Source organism: Antedon mediterranea, chromosome 3, assembly GCF_964355755.1.
Source record: "Antedon mediterranea chromosome 3, ecAntMedi1.1, whole genome shotgun sequence".
NCBI classification, from domain to species: domain Eukaryota; kingdom Metazoa; phylum Echinodermata; class Crinoidea; order Comatulida; family Antedonidae; genus Antedon; species Antedon mediterranea.
The window spans coordinates 10,741,091-10,761,497 of NC_092672.1; the positions used below are offsets into that span (position 1 = coordinate 10,741,091).

The following is a 20,407-nucleotide window of genomic DNA, read 5'->3' on the forward strand; positions in this document are numbered from 1 at the left end:
TTTAGTATTCTTAAGCCAGGTAATTTATGATAAAGTGCTCAAGGCACTGGTGCGGAGCAAAGTATAAATAAATAAAGATGCTAGTTACAACATCAACATTTTATTACACAGACTGCCTGTTTCATGAATAGATAAAAATATCTCCCCAATCAAGTGCTAGACTATATTACTGTATAGAGTTGTCACTATAGGCATAAGATACTGTATCTGACCAATTAGCACCAGGCTCTGCAAATTTGGAGTGAGCCAACCAAGTCTGAATGTGTGGCATGAGATATTCCTGGGTGTCGGATTGAAAGAGGGCGCAGTAATTGCGTAAAGGGAAAAATGTGGAAGTGGTTATAAGAAATGAATTAATATAGATGTTTTACGAAGCAAGATTAGAATTTTACAGAAATAAGTAAATGTGATACCACCACGTAAACATATCACTTCATAGTTTGGCTTCTTTGTCAATAGTTAATATATGTAAAGTGACTTGACGCATTCAAGTGTTAGAAGACGTTTAAGAAATCATGCATACGTGCAAAAAGCACTCAAATGGAACTAATGAATAAAGGAGCAATGACAAAGAATACAAAGGTAAATGGCAGAAATTTTAAGAATAAATAATTTGATGGAATTTAAATACCATTAAAATTATGTTTTAAGCTCTATCTATCAACACTATCAAACTAGCTTGACAAAAAAGTGTGATGTGCCCAAATATGGTAGTGCTATGCCCAAATATGGTAGAAATATGAGATCATCATGTCCATATATGACCACATCAAATATTGTTGTCACATAAAGTTTGATAGTGTAGACAGAGATTAAAGCTATACTTCATGTTTGTCCTTTCAAACTGGATTCAATTTTGTTTCAAAATGAATGTAATATAATTCCTTGTCTAGACTATAGACTGTCCAAACTAGTTTGACAAAAAAAAGTGTGATGTGTTCAAATATGGTGATGATATGACATCATCATGTCCATTTAAATGGGCACATCACATTTTTTTTTCTAGACTATAGACTGTCCAAACTAGTTTGACAAAAAAAGTGTGATGTGCTCAAATATGGTGATGATATGATATCATCATGTCCATTTAAATGGGCACATCACATTTTCTTCTTTTTTTTATAAAGTTTGGTAAAAATGTATACAGAGCTTAATAAACAGTTTTGAATACAGAAGTCAATGTTTTAATATTTTCCATTATTTCTAGATTCTTCTGGTATTTAAGGGACCACCATGTCAAATTAATCTACTTTAGTTACTGCAGTAATTTTTTAACCTCTTCTTGTATTTATTTAGCAAGCTTTTTTTAATAATCATTTATGCACTGTTTATTGCAGTAAAAAAATATAGTTACTGCAGTAACTTTGGTAGAAGGATTTTGACATGTTCCCTAAATGTTATATGCACAAGTTATTTTAGCTGTTTCCTTTCCATATATGCTACATGCTTGAAAAAATTATAAAAAACCTTAAGATATGGTGAGCCAAGGCAATCGAACAATAGAGCACTGAGCTCGCCTTTCCAAGATAGGAACTCATAACAGTCCTTTGATCTTATGTCTGGCTGCGACAAATGCCAACAGTACTGTACTGTGTACATATTATCAGCAGCGCACGCACGGTGACTGTGTTATGGGGCGTGGAACAGATCTTGTTGCAGCCACAGATAAACCCTTTGATCTCTGGAGCTCAGCATCCTGATGTTAGATTGCCTTGGGTGAACATAGATTGAATAAAACAGTGACTAAATTAAATATGTATGTTTACTATAAACAGCTAGAAAAAAATAATAATGGAACAATGACTTGACTTCACGTTTTCCTTTTTCTTCAGTAAATATTTGAAAAAAAAATAATCATATGTAGTGATTTAAAATGTTCAAATAAAAACAGGTCTTTGAAGTCTGGCATTTTTTAAAAATATTATATCACATATTTCTAACAAGATGATTTATCAACCGATTAATATTTGTGGTTGTTAGCTGAGTTTGTACAGCACACTTTGTGCATAATCATATTTTCACCTATATTGTGAATAAATTAAGGTTCGCATAAATTATAAAGTATCTTTCTATGTTTACCTTCCATTGGCGTGTTTTGATCTGGACGATTTGCAAGAACCACATCTACGTAACTAAGCTGCAAGCGCTGCAGTGAGGCTGTTAGTCCTTCAATGATATGTTTTCTAGAGAGTCCTCTTTCTGTTTCTGACCTGTTGAATATATCACATTTTAAATTATAAAATTACAACTCTTTAAAAGTGGTATTGATTCAAAGTTTTAAGATATATTGTTCCCCTGAAAAAAATATCTTTTTTAAATGATTTTGTTTAATATGCCATTTTAATGTCAATTAATCATAATTCACTTTAACAAATTTAAAGGAAAAAAGTAGTCAATTGGCTGCCAGCCAATGGGTTTTTGGTTGAATTTAAACGTTATTTTTTCATTGTATTATAAAAACATACTTTTTTTTCTATGAAAGTGATTAACTTGATTAAAAATGGCCTATTCAAAGTCTGATTTTATTCATTCTCCATGTTTTTTTATACCTGTAGATCTTTAAGAGTAAAACATGATGTCCTACAATATCACAAGTATATATGTATGATTAAAATTCATGAATGAAAAATTATTTTAATTCCAATTCCCCTTGTGAATTGATTGTATAATTGAGAGAAAAAAAATCATTAATTGGTCAAATAATAAAAATTCAGAAAACTTACTTTCCACCCCAAAATATTTTGGTTGTGACGACATAACTTGACCTTCGCCAATTTTTCTGCTTTAGAATTTTACCTAATACAATTTCTGCTCTGTAAAAAAAAGTGAAAAACATCTTTAGAAATTAAGATAAAAACATACTTATATTCAAATCATATAAAAAACAAATCTATAATATTCTTTTATGTATGTAGCTATTGCTACTATGTGGTTGATATTTCAATTTATTCCAGACAACATAAAAATTAAAGTGTTGAATTATTGAATCCTATACTTGTGTATGTATAATAATAATAATTTATTTGTATAAAACACTTTGTTATCAGTGGCACTCAACCATGTTGACAGTAAATAATATTTACAAAAAAATTACAAACAAATCTAAAGTAACAGTTAATCACCATTACCAAAATTCTACTGTTTACTTTCATATGACACTTTATAAAAAAGGGAACCCCTAAACCTCTAGCTAAGGGCGTGAAGAATGTCCAGACAACTCCCCTTTGTCATTGATGCATCCAAGATGAATTTGCAATGCACAATCCTTTGTTTTTAAATCGATTCAGTAGGTCATCAATCAATTGGGGGATGTCTTTTGCAACACTGTCAACGTACTTCACTGGTCTTCTTTCACTAGAAAGACAGTAGCCTCAAACAGATGTCGGAGATGACCAGTCCTGATCTTTTGATCTATGCTGGGCGACTATCAATAATAATAAAATAATAATATTTTTGTATATTTCTATATTGCGACATTCCAACGATCATTGTTCATGGCGCTGTGGCTTAGATGTTGCGCTTTTCAATTACATGCTTTTTCCCTACGGGTCACAGTGCTGCCAATTGTAGCGCACCTTCGCTTGTCCACGGAAGTGGATGATCGTCTCGAAAGATGTACTAGGTTCTTTAAAGTCCACACAAGCATTTATGTACTGTACACTGGACCTACGGTTTATAATCATTATCCGAGAAGACAGAACCATCAAGCGAGTGAGCCTCAAACCTTGCTGATGTTTATGGCTATAGAATTAAGGTTCCACTCACTCACGTTCAACTAGTCTCACAGGAGCATGCTTCACTCAATAAACCCCATCTCATTTTAAATTGATTATGGTACCGTAATATTATAAATCTTTAAATATTGAACGAAATCAGATCGTCCTTGGCAATTAATAGACTAATTGGTGCAAAAATGCATGATAAATCGACAACACTTGGTAGAAACCTTGCTTTTAATCCACCTATTAAGGATCTTTCACACCTGTTTCGTCATGGTTCTGGTCCGGCGCCACCAAATCAACCGGAACGTCAATGTTTATGTTTTCCCGTGGCTCCATCACGGTTCCGGTCCGGCGCCATCAAACCAAAAGGAACGTCAATGTTTTGTTTTCACATGGCTACTCGCATATTGGTTGGTGCATAGTCGCGTGAAGCATCGTTAGATTTGATTTGCCGGAACTGTCAAAGACCATTTAAGGGGACACCTTCCCATGAAATGAATGAGGGACAATACATGGACTTGGGTAACCAAATTTAGACTTTTGGTTATCCTGCGGGCAATGTTATTTATTTTATTCTGCAATAAAAACTGAAATTATTATATTTATTTTTATTTAATTTTAATTATCAGTGCTTTTTATAATAAAGAAGTTATTCTGGTCTTTAAATTGGGAAAATTTGGATTAGGCTCTAACACGGACTCACGGCAGCCAGCAGTACAGTGCCTACCATATACACACACCGGGAAACATAGTGTACCAAGTTCTTTAACATGCACTAATTTAATTAATTTTGTGACAAAACACAATTCAAAAAGTTACAGGCTTAAATTATGGGCTACTGTATATTGATGACAATTATGATCATTGGAAATTACTTTCTCTCTTTTTAAAATTTTAAATGTATTATCTCGATTTAATAGAGAGACTACTGTATGTTTTCAATTATTATAAAATCTATAAACTTAGTGAGAAGGCAGGAAATGTAGAAAAACGAAGAGCTCTTGTAATGTGTAATACATTCCATTGGGCTTAGGTTAGCAAGATTAGTGACTAGAATTTTCACAACACCTAGTTAAAGGTATTGATCGAACTTGCAAGTGAATGAATTATTGAGATAAAGAGATGAACCTCGAAAGATAGGTGGATGCGAGATAATTAGGTTATGAATTATTGAAATGAAAAATCGTTTCAACCGTAAAAGATGAAAACAAACATTTGAATCACGTTCCTCTGATTCCTTCATGTTTAATATTAAATGTGGATTTTATTGTCATTCCAGTAGATCAAAGGAGTAGAGGAATGATATTTTTGATGCATGTATTTAAGAAAATGCAATAAATAACTCAAGCGTTAATGTGTCTATCGTGGCTCAGTCCTTTGAAATGTTTTTGAAAATAAAAAAAAAATCTAAAAAATATGTATATTCATGTGGTTCATTTGCATAAATACACAATCATTAATTTTAAAATTAAGAAGCATACTTTCCACCAGCGTACACTTCAGCAGTATCAAAAAGATTAATCCCAGACTCATAAGCTAACGTGACCATTTCTTCAGCAACCTGCAATAAAACAAAACATTATATCAATGCAGAGATTTGAAAGAAGTGCAAATAATTATATTAACAATACGGTGATACAGTCCTGTAGCCATCTCATGGAACATACAAGATGTGACAAGATAAGATATTTGAGAAAATAATTTTGTTAAAAATGATCCCACGCACTTTACAATAATATTATATTGTACTTTTTATTTTAAATGAGCTAAACTTGAAACCTCCACCTTTAAACAACTTAAAACTTAGTTTTTATTAGCACGATAAATTGTAAAATAGCTTATCCATCCTGTAATTGGCTAATTACTCGCTGTTTAATGCATATGAAATAACAAATTTAGAAGGACATTAGCATTAACAAAATCTGTGATAGTGAAAAATTATTCTAGAAATAAATGCATATTGTAATCGACTAAAAAATTTAAATGCAGATTATTTTTACATAAGTAATATTTGATTTTTAATATAAAGTTTATAATATTCATTTACATATCTATATCCGTTTCCTCACCCTAGAGTAAAAACCTGAACTTCCGAAATGCTTTATCTGCTTTTATTTTAACTTATGAATTGAAAATATAATTAATTGTTATTTTAAGATCATAAGATTTATAGTTTTGATTCTTTGTATACTACTATATATGGAGGATTGCAATTTCCCTTTATACTGGCCTGATCCAAACAACATTCTAAGCAAGGCCTTAAAGATCTTACGCCTCACAAACCACAAATTCCTTGACATTACAATTTAATGACGCCTAAGAGTAGGAAAATAGTAGAATTCAAAAATTCAAATCCATCTGGGAGAGGCAGAATTATGTATTATGCATACTGTAATTATCCACAGGAGTCAAACTGTAAAAGGTAATTATACGAAATGAGGGTATAAGTACAGAGTTAAAGAACACGGACCATTTGAGATTGTTGATTATATATATTTAAATTTTAATAAGGAAAGATTGCGAAACGTCTCATTATGATTCTGCTATTAAGGTATGGACGGTTTAATAAGGTTGAGCTGAGTCAGGTTGGGTTCACAGAGGGTTGTGAAAATAAAGAGGGGCCTTCTTTGTAAAGAGGAAGAAAGGAGAAACTGGTGAAGCAGAACACAAAGTAATAATGAGAAAAACGTGTCATAAAAATATGCTGTTACATCTCAATTCGAAATTAATCTTGATGTAATTGCTGACTAATTGCTCATCAGAATACATGATGATAATCTTATTGATGAAGTGGTGTTGACAATAATGCTAATGATCATAGTTAGAAGGAATTTTGGGATATGGGTTATTTGAACAAGCACCGGGGAGGGGTCGGGGGGTGGTTGTAATACTGTACTCTGTAGTATTACAACAACAAAAATCACTCAATAGTTTAAAAAGCTTCAAATTATATCGGTATACTATTGTTTTCTATTACAATTTTGTAAAATCAGAAAAAAATATAATAAATTCATCATTAAAGTTCTTCACTGTCTGTTTGTGTTATGCATGTTTCCAATTTTCTGATTCATTGAATGCAACATCAAATTATTTCATTCACATAGAAATTCAAGAGAGGAAGTGTAACATACACCAAATGCAATGAAACATTAATAGCTTATTTTAGAAATTTGAGAATATAATGTAGTAATAAAAATAATAATGCTGTTTCAATTTCATTGCATGAATGGATTCTAAAATGGATCTTAACAAGATATTCAGATCAAGGCTCTTGGATCGGAGTACATAGACAGTTATGGTCAGGAAAAAGTAGTCTAGGTTCTTAGTAAGAAAATTAATATTTTGGCACATATGGCGTTTCATACATATAATACTTGTGATCCTTTTCCAGACAAAAATCGAAAGGCCAACTGGTATATTAACTTAAAGAAAGGACAATAAATAAAGAGTTGGGGCAATAAGTCTAAGAAAAAAGGTGTGGGGTGATTAACTCATAATGAGATAATTATAGTGTAAGAATTAATAATGTAAACATTTGGTAAAAATAAACAAAACCTTTATGCTACATGTGTATGTGTGTATTCATTCATTCAGTTACATAAAGTTTAGGCTTAATACCAGAAAGTTTTCCTTCAGTTGTAGAGTTGTGAACTCTGGAATAGCCTACCATATGTTAGTAAAAGCACAAGCTTAAATCAATTAAAGTCAATGCTTAATGATCATTGGACAATTCTCTTTATACAAGTTTACTTTTTCACACTTACTTATAAGAACATCCACCCAAACTCAAATATTATCATTAGGTATCTTTTTAATATAACAATCGTTAGAGAAGTACAATAATTTCCAAAAAAACTATTAAGTTATTACCTGGTCTGTCACCTGGCCACCAAAAGTCACCCAAGTACCTGAAAAAAAAAAACATACTAGAAAAATCATTTTAAGTATGTATACATCATAGAATAATTGTTAGTGTAGCATAGCAAAAAGCTATACAAAACGACCTTATTGCTACACATTCTAAAATTGTGTAGCAAAAAACACAATACAAAAATATATTTCTGGACTCAAAAATCTGATTAGCAATGTTGTAAACAAAATGTTAAAATAAAATTTAAATAAATTAACACATTCAGTTTAATTTTATCTCATTAATTATCTCATGAAACCCGATGCTAAAATGTCTGTGAGGCATCGTACAGGTGAGCAGGTATTCACCGAGACCATAATAATAAAATATCAATTCCCTGTCTTCAATTCAACTTGATATATTATCTCAATCAAGATGGGATCCCCATGGGTGGATGTACTTGATATGCGGTTATCACTCACTTGGGTCCTACATAAATGAAATGGCTTCGGTTTATTAAATAACACAATGTACTTTACTACATTATGCAACATATTTCATTAATGTATTTCTAGTTTCATTGTTTTCAAGAATGTGTGGATGGTAAAAAGTGATAAATATATTTTAAATATTTGTGAGTTTCTACATTAAGATGTGTTTACTAATAAAAAAGACTAAATCAACAAATAATTATATAATGAAACAATTTGCAACTTATTTGTTAATAAAAATTTGTATTGGTTTAGAATGATATAATATAATATTGAAAAACACTCAACAGATGTCTAAACTTATGATAACAAGGATGGAACTATAAATACTGTATTGACTTATAAATGGTAAATAAATGGAGTGTGTAAACTTCCAATCTCATAATGCTAAGAAAATTCTAGAAGCACCAATTTGAGACAGAGATTTCGACACTTTCTGTGTTGGAAAATAAGTAACATAGGAAACTCCTAAAGAATTGAGAAAAAAAAAGAGTAAGCGGAAGAGGGAGATTTAACATATCCCACTACCGCACATATACCATATATTAGGTTAATGTTTGCCGAACATTTTGGAAAAACTGATTATTTCTACCAGTACAAGAGTTATAGTAATCAACATATAATCCTTTTTTCACAAGGATAACGATCGACGATAAATAGAAAAAGTACAACTCATGGCAAAAGGAGGCCTGGACGTCCTCGAACATCTTATTCTGCCTATGTTCAACATGTTGTAGTGTACACTATGATGAAGGCATGATACAAGCTGAACAAATAGCCTCACTTGCCCAAGATCGAAGTGCTTGGAAAAGTCTTGTAATTGACTGTTCCACAGCATCATGATGTCATTGTGATTGGACGTGTGAAAATATTATTTTCATCAAAGGAAGCATAGACGGTTATCCTATAGTTCTAGATTTCTTTTTGTTTTATGTTTGAAAAATGCATATTTTTTATGTATTTATCGTCAATCGTCCTAGTGTAAATGGGCCTTATAGAGTCTTCAGTGATATTCTGTTTCTACAATTAAGATGTCAATTGTGATAACTCATCTAATACAAATTCTAGATTCAGGATATTGAGAGATCTTTATCTTCTTTACCTAATACGTAATTTGCATATTGCTTGCAGAAAGATGCAGTTACCATAGTGATACTAAGTTCACATCACGTATGACGTCATTGTACGATGATTATTATTAACGCCACAAACTACCGTAAAAGGGAGGAGCATTTCTTATGGATTCATAAAGGTGTTAAATCCTATTTATACAGTAGGATTAGCCTTTACAAGGTGTTAATTATAATTTCTCACTATTCTACAGGATTATAGTAATAAAACTATATTCAGAAATACTTATACATTTCTCTGATGCTACTATACACAGTAAAATTATACAGTATTCTATAACAGCAGCATTAGACACTCAAGCCCTACAGCATAGGTATGGCTTTTGGGTTCAGAAAGTTGTTTGTGGTATTAAGGCACACTCTAGCTTTCCTACCAAACACACTTTTTATGCCGTCTATTCTTTCCTCTTGAATGAATGTATGTATATACTTTTACAATATGCTTCATAACTTGTTGTATATTGTCTTTTTATTTTATTTAAGCATCAAATTGATCAAGACAATATATCTTCCATTCTAATTTATACTGTAGCTGAAAGTTAGGTGCAATAAATACTTTTTTGTTACTTTTAAATAGACAAAACAAGTGAAAAAGTTTAAAATGGTTCTCAGTACAGGTAACAATGCACAGTTAAGGACGATTTCATTTAAACAGGCCAGTAAGTAATTTTCACTGATGAATAATGTACCACATTCCCTTTGTGGATCAACAGGTGTCTCTCTTAAATGCCAAAAAATCATATATTCAAGTTGATTTAAAAAAGTGAGCCTAAATTCTAATTGATTTCTGAACTAAAAAAAATGCATTGACAGTGTCTGGTAGTCCTATAAGTAATAATATAAAAAAGTCACACAAACTAATCAACTCAATGATCACTGTTATGTGTACAAGAAAAAAAAATGACACTCCAATTTGTTTCCTAAATGGAAGAAATTCAAGCATTTATTTTCTTAGCAGCAGAAAAAAGACTCAATCATGAAAATATAAGTAAAAAATGTTAATTATTTTATTATTGTAGACTGATGTTGCAGCAGGTGTACATTTCTGAACAGATTGCATACACTGTTTAGGATTAACATAAATTATGTTAATATTTTTTCCAGAAATAAAAAAGGCAATACATAAAACAGTGCTTACACTTTCGGAGTTTAATATGTCACATGCACATCAGTTAAGTTTGTTTTACTCAAGAATGAAATAACAGTCCCTCTTTAGCAGTTTGGAAAAAATGACAGATAACACACACAAAACTAGCTCTTATTAACTCCATGTTCTTCTTAGATTTTGCTGGTTAAAGAAATCATTATATTCTACTGAATGCAATGAGAAATAACGGAACAAAAATGCTTTTAAATGAGTGTTTCACGAAAAAAGAAGGGAGAATCAACTTTATCACTGTGTATCACCAGTTTTACAGAGGCCTCATGATAACTCGGTGGCTTGAATAGAGATTGTTCTATTTTCTTGTGAAAACCGCACCACTTTATTTCTTGTGACTTATATTGTACATCACTGTATCAACTTTGCTTATTAAAAAGCATATAAAATTGTTCAATAAATAAATAAATGTATTATGCAACGGTAAATTATAATGTGCACAGCAATTCATGAATAACCATTTTGCACATGAATACACAATCTCAAATGTCTAGAATTTTACAAGCCAGACAAAAACATACCTGAGATCTGTGTGAAATAATTAGAAAAAGTGAAATCACTGAATCCATTGGGATTATTCAGTGAGGAACCTAGGCCTACTTGGGTTGTGTCAACAGCCACCATTAGATGCCTCAGACACAGCTCTGAAGTCCCCTTAATATTATATGAGCTACGTGAATATTTAGTCTAGCAATGAAAGATATTAATGAAATTCTAGCATAGCGGATTCTTCCAACAGATTAAAAACTAAGCTTACACATCCGTCACTCTGTCAGAGAGCATGGAGAAATAAATTGTGAGTTATGAGCTTTTGCTGACTCTCGGTTTACTTGATTTGTTTCTGTATAATGAGAAAATAATTAAATGTTTTGTTGGATTTCATAGTTGATACCAAATGTACAGTAGTTATAGAGCTGGGTAACTCGTCATAAATCCCGCATTACATTCTCTCTAAAATATTTTGCTTCTTCCTTCTAGACAGTAACTTAATTTGCTGTTTAGCTCCTAGAGTAAAACTGTTTAACAGTCTAATACTTAGAACACCACGTGTAGCACATGGCAGACATTAGGGACTTTATGAAACAGAACGGAAAGCCACAGGACGGTACTCATGAATAATTTATGCATGAGTTTTAACAAAGTGGGCAAAGCTTAGCGTGAAATTGAACTTCTAATTTAATTGTTTAAGGAAATAACATTTTCATTAGGTTGAAATGGCTGTGTTAAAACATCTTTACGCCATGGTTAAAAGGAATACATTTTGCTCGGCGTTTGAATGCAAGGCCCTACCTAGGAAGACTAGGCCTTGCTGTATCACCAGAGCCAAGCGATTCAGAAGGGCCCCGCGCCGCGAGACAGGGGATTTGAGGGAGAGAGATATTGCCGGTCATCATCTTTGCCCAAGGGTGCGTAACTTATAAAACGGCTATGTCGACTGTATATGATTTTACGCTCTAGCGAACACAGGATGTCCGTCGCTGTTAATACTCTAGAGTGGAATATTTTTAGTTAGTTACTTTTAGGAGTGGTTGATTATTAAGGGGCAGTATGCTAATTGGATTATTAATGTGAATAGTGCCTAGGGTAGGTGTGTGTGGTATACAGTGTTGTGCAACGTGTTTAGTAAGACTCATTTATAAAGTCTTTCAGATGTATCAAAACAATATCATCTTCAGTTCATTTGTATTATAGAAGGATAGGCTGCTTTTGTTACATATGTTGTAGTAAAATGTACGCATTTAATTGACTTGTATGGTCCTTGTTAGCGAGTCAATCATTATTCACTCAGGAAGTATTTACAATACATCACTTGTGAATGTTTATTACGACACGGTTTATTTTCAGATTCAGAGTGTAATAAGCTGGGTAAATATCAAAGCCATACTTGATACAGTTTGAACGTGTGTGGGAATTTATAATTAAGCGTGGGTGCACAATTTTCTGCGTTTTACTGTGTAGTAATAAAATATGTTTCAAGTTTAAATTTATCAGGTTGCCTAAATGACCTACTGTACATTAAAACATTATTACTGTTCATGTTTAGACATAATCACAATATAAATAAATTAATTAATGTTGTTTTATTATATAGAAAAACTTGTTCACTATTTAATTTGTTTTTACTCTACTCTACTCATGGTTTTATCAGGACTTTTTTGTATGATTCAATTTTTTGTCAATGTGAATGACTACATGTGACAAAAAAATGATCTATTCAGTAAAAAAAAAATCATGTTTTCAGTGGAACAGATATCTCAACAGCACAATTCTTTCTGTTACGTAAAGACATCAAAAACTACTTGGGGCTATTTCTAGAAAACTTGTCTAGACTTCCTGCAACACCCATCTCTTGGCCTTGGCAAGTATGGATAACTCAAATACAAATCTCGTCAAAATATCGGCATCGACATACATCAAATATTCATGACTATCGAATGTGACGATTAAAAACTCATACTGTAAGTATTCATCCTTATCCCAATTTCAGATTACGTAAGTAAAAAATAAACCCTAAAATGAGAGGATGATATTAAGTCTGTGCAAAAAAAAATACATGTTTTGACTTTTTGAAGAGGCATTATGTTATTTTGAACTGGGGCTGAAACCATAGTATGGAGGTTTAAATTATAAATATAATGTAATTGTGACTAAGCCTGATTGTAGAATAAACACGAACAATACTGAGTAAATCTACTGATTTGAAGTGAACAGACAGTACAGAGCAACAACCATACACAAGGCTTGAAATGTATACAGTAGTAGTACAGTGGGATCAAACCACAGTGTGCAAGTTTAAATATGTATACCATAAATATACTATATTATATAACACCTATATAAATTCCTGTCATTTAATTGGACGAATGTGGGTCACATGGCGTGCAATAGTACGCACTATTCAACGATCGTTAAATAGTACTTTTTGAAACATTTTTGTGTACGAAAAAAAAACGTCTAGATGTTATATAAAACAAATAATGAATGTTTTGTATTCGTGTAATGGTACAAATAATGGCACTTGGTGAATGATGAAAGGTTATATCAACTCGGCTTTGCCTCGTTGATATAAACCTTTCATCATTCACCTCGTGCCATTATTTGTACCATTGCACTCATAAACATTCATTATTTGTATATTAGCAACTGAGCCTCCAGGGTTGGTAGTACAGTAGGACACAACAAAAACCGTAGAACAAGATTTTCAGATAGGTAACGAACATAAAGAGTAACTACACTACTGTACAACAGCAGTGAAAAGTGTATCCGACCAAAGACGTATCAATTAAAACTTGGTATGGATGATTATTTATACAGTATCTGTATATTTGTATATGCGACGAAGCTTATGTGGTAGAAGGATAAACACAAAGAATACCGTAGAACAAGATTTTCAGATAGGTAACGAACATAAAGAGTAACTAAACTACTGTACAACAGCAGTGAAAAGTGTATCCGACCAAAGACGTATCAAGTAAAACTTGGTATGGATGATTATTTATACAGTATCTGTATTATTTGTATATGCGACGAAGCCTATGTGGTAGAAGGATAAACACAAAGAATACCGTAGAACAAGATTTTCAGATAGGTAACGAACATAAACAGCAACTAAACTACTGTACAAGAGCAGTGAAAAGTGTATGCGACTAAAGACGTATCAAGTAAAACTTGGTATGGATGATTATTTATACAGTATCTGTATATTTGTATATGCGACGAAGCTTATGAAGGATAAACACAAAGAATACCGTAGAACAAGATTTTCAGATAGGTATTAGAACATCAACCACTGTACTACAAGGGGTATCAAGTAAGACTGGTATGGGGGATTATTTAACTGTATAATTATTATATAAACACAAAGACTAAAGAACAGGATTTCAAATTGAAAATGAATGGACACTACAGTACATTAACAGAAACTATGACACAAGATATTGATGTTTCGAGGTTGAATGGTTATCGGTAGAATTTCAAACCCTTTAGCCAGCAAACGTAGACAAAAAAGAAATAACCAGATACCAAGGCATATCATTCAATCAAGTTGCCGATTGATCTGATTAGAAAATTACGATCGACAAATTTTCACACCATGCCTGGCAGACAATCAGACTAACGACATCACTTTGCAAGACATTCTTGTCTTGCGAACGTGGAATGCATATCGATTAGTGAATGTACCATTATGGATAATAAACTCGCAGCTTTGAAATAAGAAAATAAGAAAACAGGATTTTAAATTCACCATCTATAGGTTAACAACAATATGAGTTTTTTTTCGTATTTTCAAAGGAGAGGTTTGTCATCAGCAGAGAAGGTTAAGAATTATTTGTGCCTTAATTTATAAAAGTAATTTATTACTTAATATGTATATAATTTGTACAATTTTTAAATATGTGTATCAAATACAGTATCTTTATGTCACATAACAATTCAAATAGGTCAAATCTGATTTAAAAAAATAATCAATAATAACATTTATCTTAAAATCTTTGGTATTTAATCAATTCAATGCATTTCAGTAAAACCATTTTTTAAATTAAAGCAAATCTTTTGAAATGATTGAACATTTCTAAATTTGTTTAACCAAGATTTTAGACTGCATTAACAACAAATATTCTGTCAAATTTACATTGACATATTTTGCAGCAAGTTTCTAAGCCTTTGCTGTAAGTAAAATCGATTATCGTACACACAAGCTTGAGGCTAGAATGCTACTAATTCAGAACAATTTAACATTTCTCTGAAAGTGTTTACTGTATATAAATAATATTACTATAATTTTATTTTTATTACTATTGCTGTACGCTGCCAGCACTCCAAATGGTCATTAATAGTTTCCATATAGCCATTCATTTTTGGAAGCATTATCTTTAAACCAAAACATGAAAAATGAATCATACTTTGAATAGGAAATTTGTAGTAAATAGTAAGGTTATTCAAATTTGAGGCAAAAATGGTAAAAAAGTTATTAATCAAAACTGGGTTTGTTGTGGAGGAACTGTAGATTCATGGGCAATGGTGGAGCATTAACATCATTGTACCGTTTAGTCGTGCGCCCCCACCTGGAATATTGTTCAGTCATTTTTAATTCAATTTCTTGTACACAATCTCAGCATATTTCTAATTTTCAGATCAAATTTATTAGATTCCTTACTCGCACTTGTCCTAATTATAATGTTTCTCTTATTTCTCTTGAAAATCGTAGAGTTGTTTTTGATATGGTATTTTTATACAACTTTTTCAATTCTGTTTATGATTATCCTCTTGCTTTGTTTAAGTTGAATATACCAACTCGTACTGGCAGCAAGTGTTTGCTTCACATTACTTGTGGTCGTGTTGAATGCACAAAACGAGGTATTTTTCAGCGGTTACCTAACACAAATAGGTTGCTTGTTACTTGTTTGGATATTGATTTATTTTATGATAGTTTAAATGTATTTAAGGGTAAAATTTTTTAATCTCTTTAATGTTCCGATCTCTGTTTATGTTATTGTTGCTTATTTGAATGTATTATTATAGTTTATTATGTTTAGATTCAACCTGTCAACTGAATAAAAAATATTAAAAAAAACATTAAAAACAATCAAGACAAAATAAAAAGTTATTTGACTTCCTGGAAATGGACTCCCAGTTGAGAATCCTTTTTCCATTTTTTCCTGATACTATTTTTCGCACAAAGTGAAAATTATTATGTCACATTACATTTTGTTCAGATAGACAATATAGTGTACTGTAACTTTAAAGCATGGGTTTTAGTTCCTTGGGTTAATAATAATAATAATAGTGATAAAGTGAAAATTATCAACCAACAACCACTGTCCTAATCTATAAAACTACAAGTGTACAATTTAATCTATTTTAAATAATGACATACACATTATTGAACTTACACTGCAGTATACAGGGATGTCACCAGCTTTTTGGGGTGCCGGTCGGCAAATTTCTCGGGGGGGGGGGGGGGGGGGGTTTGTCGTTATTTCAGCGAAACATAAAGAATTATGAAAATAAATAACAACAAATTGCGTCAGGTCTAGGCCTAACCTTGTACCACCGGGGAGTCGCCGTTATTATTCGCGAAAACAAAAAAACCCTCACGAAATGAATAGCAATAGATCGCGTCAGGCTTAGGCCTAGCCTTGTAGACACTACGACCACTAGGCCTAGTCAAGGCTTATAGATAGATGCCCCAAAACCTGAATTCCACAAAAACGGGCGCTTCTTTATTTAGGCCTAATCCCTAATCAAATAATGTAGATAAATTATTAGCCTAGACCTTACTACTTGTTGCTCGATATAATGTTCGTGTTCTTTTGCGCGAGAGTTTTTTAGCGTATTCGCGAATTCCGGATTTTTTGTTTCACAACTGTGCGGCAAGCATGTAGTGCATGGCCGGCAAGAACAGAGACACGTGTTTATGGGTTAACTGAAGTTCAGCAACCTGAAGTTATCCCAGGGACGTGTAATTATTGTACCATGCTCGGCGATCATAAACGAACGAACTTGCCCGGTCTCACTGAACCATGCGCATGTTTTTTTATTTTTTTTAATAGTTCGTAGAGTACAAAAATGTAAAACTAGTAACATAATATAATTAAAGCAGGGTGACAAAACATTCAGCAATTAAAAATGATTTTGTTTGGGTCTATGTAGTTATACATTTTTAATTACTGCGTACTTGTTTGTATTTTTAATCTGTGCAAAATAAAACGCTTGAATGGTCGCTATGTGAACTTTAAACTTGTACACTATGTGCTGTGTAGCACGTTGTTCGCCATGACTCACAAGCTGTAACAATGAATACCAGGGCAGGGTAGGCCTGGTAAAGTAACGTACGTAACCACGGAAACATTTGCTGTAGTCTTTTGTCTTATCTATATGAGGCTAGCTTGTCTGTTATTAACGATGTGCTAGGTAAAATGTTTTAGTACGAATTTTAGTTAGGCCTAGGCCTAATATAAATATCGAAATGATTAATAAATAATAGTGGTGGTCGGCAGCCTGTAAATCCTGGTCGGAAATGTTGAGTGCTGGTCGGGGTCGACCAGCGCCGACCAGCGTGGTGACATCCCTGAGTATAGTCTTAACATTAATATAATCATAAATAAAAAATATAATAAATAACAAACTTAATGTACTGTATACACATACTTAAAATCATCACACGCATCATACATAGGCCCAATAAATATATGACAATTAAGTTTTAAATTTTAAAATTCATCAGTATTATTTTTATTAATTATTTAGACATTTTTGTTTTTACAAAAAGCTTGACAATTTACTGTGGTTGCTATATATCGGTTTTTAGATAGCAAACTATAAAAGCTCTGAAAAAAAGTCTGAAACTTTCAAAATAAAATGCAAAGCTTATTGATTGATTCAAGTACAGGTTCACATTAGGACAAGTGAAACACACACTGGGTAATGAATGGCATAGTGACGATAACTCACCAAGAAATCAATTCTACAACCACTATAAGCAGTTTCAACGCATTTACTAAAGTAGATATGGAAAGTGTTATCAATAAATGTCATGTGATCAATTCGTTTCGGAAATACTAAATTTATCATGTAAACCTAAAAATGTGTACTAAAATGAAATTCATCAAGTATCAAGTAATCTCTTTAAAATTTATAATTTAAATATTTACTGTAATGTTGCTCTTTTTAAGGTATTTTAAACAGTGTATAGATAAAGCTACTGTACACTAAAGTTTAAATGAAAGAAAAAGACAAAATCTCACAATGCCTCAATGAGTGAGGCATTGTCTGCATGGAAACAATCTCAGTTAACAGAAAAGGCCACAATGAGAGTAAAGTATTCATTAAGCCTACTTAGTATATATATATATATATATATATTATTTTATATCTTTGTTAATTTTGTGTTTTTAAAGTTTATTTTATTTACTGTTTGTATTGTTTGAGGGTCCCTAATGATCAGCTTATGCTGGATGGATCACCCTCATAAAATATTGTTGAAATAAAATTTCGACGAAACATATTATTTTTTAAGTTTGGTTTAATGAAAATATTTGTCTATATTGCTAATTTCACACCACTCTATCAAAACAAGGCACTCCTACAAATGATCATAATTATCTAATTAGTTCTTTTATCTTTGGCCATCAACTCATCCAAACAGTCCTAAATGCTTTATCTGAGGTACATTTAGATTTTTCATAATAGTTGTATATTCAAGTTAAACAGATATCTGCCTTGCACAGACAAAGTGTTAGGTCAAAGAACAAATAATTTTGAATTTGAAACAATTTGTGCAGAAATATATAATTGTATGTGTTTATTTAGTGCAGGTAAATTTCCTTCAGCATATTTTTTGCTGTGTTATTAATTATTAATGCATACATATTAACAAGTATAGTATATTAATCTTGCATTGCATTAATATATAGCAATACACAGTTTTCACTCTGCATCAACACAATTAATATTTATAATCAATTAAAAGAAAATGTGATCTTAGCTGTACTGAACAAGGTGCTAGTAAGAATAGCATCTCATTTGTAAGATGGGCCAATAAATAATATGACTGATAAAAAAAACCCAAAAAATAGTTGCAATTTAAAAAAAGAATAGATCACCCTAAAGTTTTGGTTGGGCTGTACTGCACTTATTGCACGGTGTCACATACAGTAGAAGTTGTACTAACTATTATGCAAATTAACAGTGCTGGTGAATATGCAAATTATGTGGACACGGTGGACGAACAGGAGACCATCATCAGTGGGGTTTGTGAAAGCGAACTTGGCGGTTTTTATGAAGATAAAGGCAGTCGATATAAACTTAAAAACAACTGTAAGAGAAAAGCTTGGGAACCACAACTTGTTGATGTTCCTGTTTAATGTTGGCCCCGTGGAATATGAATGTAGTTTATAGCTATTGTTTGTAAGGATAGCTGACGTTCACCGGTTCCTGACTGAAATAAATTAGTGTTTTGGATTCTGTGGATTGTGGTACGTGTGTGAGATGATCGGCATGTATAAATACCACATATATCCGGTAGTGACCCCGAAGGTGGATTGGTGGGGTGGAACGATTTTCGTTCAACATTGTTTTGACTCAACGTTTTTGTTAAAATGGCTTGTTTTTGTTGTGTACGTTGTAGTTGTCTGCCGGGAGAAGAAAACGTCAGAACAGGTGTATTGCAGCTGATAATTCCGGAGAAGTGGAGGCTGGAGCTGAACAGTGTGGTGCGGAAGTCTTTCCATGGATCCAGCATTGTGGATTCTGGACTGACTATGAGATTTGCTTGAGTATTGTTTTGCTAATAATTGCATTTTTTTTTTGTCTCTCATAGTGGGTTGGTTTAGGATCCCTGTATATCTAATCCATGCATAATTATAAGGCTGGGGTTTAAAAGGTGTTTTAATTAAATCTAATGTTGACCATCACCCGGTTATATTGTATTTCTTTATATGGTTTGTTACAGGACTGACGACGACCATTATTAATGTACACGGTGTCAATCATTGGAAAGCAATCACGTTGCTGTTAGATGCTTTACACAAAGAATATGGAAACATGTACTGTACATCTTGTTGTTAATTAATGCTTTAGAATACAGTACTTACCTAATCCTAAGCATGATACCCTTAGCCCTGCCCTGCCTAGATTTCTGTAGAAAGAAAAAACATTGAAAAGAATTTAAACCTCAAATAAACAATTGACTATAATACAGAAAAGGTAAATACTTCAAGGAACATGAGGGTGTGGTATTGTACAGTACTGTTGGTATTTGTCGCAGCTAGCTAGACATAAGATCAAAGGACGAGTTTAGTTACATGTTTCTATCTTGGCAATGTGAGCTCAGTGGCCTGTTGTTAGATTCTTGGTTAATATCCAGCAGTGGATGACGATGACGACAAAGATAAGGTTGCACTGGTTTGTGGAGGAACCAAAATAAAATTAAGGGTGTTTAACAACTTAACCCGTAAGCACTCAGACTGCCTTTTTACATGTGCTACTAAACTGATACTGTTAAGTAAAATTCCTTTGAAAACACAGAGCAAAGAAACATAGCTTTCTGTTAG

General features: G+C 32.4%; 1 protein-coding gene across 2 annotated transcripts in view; it reads right to left on the reverse strand.

Moving 5' to 3' along the window:
- The window catches only part of LOC140043561 (voltage-gated potassium channel subunit beta-2-like), a 43,954-nt gene that overhangs the window by 9,709 nt on the left and 13,838 nt on the right, over positions 1-20,407 (reverse strand). The window contains exons 3-7 of one of the 2 annotated variants that reach the window (XM_072088084.1): positions 19,949-19,992; positions 7,593-7,630; positions 5,204-5,283; positions 2,724-2,813; positions 2,080-2,210 (exon numbers count right to left, since the gene is read on the reverse strand). In XM_072088084.1, the coding sequence (XP_071944185.1) occupies positions 2,080-2,210; positions 2,724-2,813; positions 5,204-5,283; positions 7,593-7,630; positions 19,949-19,992 (383 nt within the window). The remainder of the gene's footprint in view (positions 1-2,079; positions 2,211-2,723; positions 2,814-5,203; positions 5,284-7,592; positions 7,631-19,948; positions 19,993-20,407) is intronic. The other variant, XM_072088085.1, reaches the window with a different exon arrangement.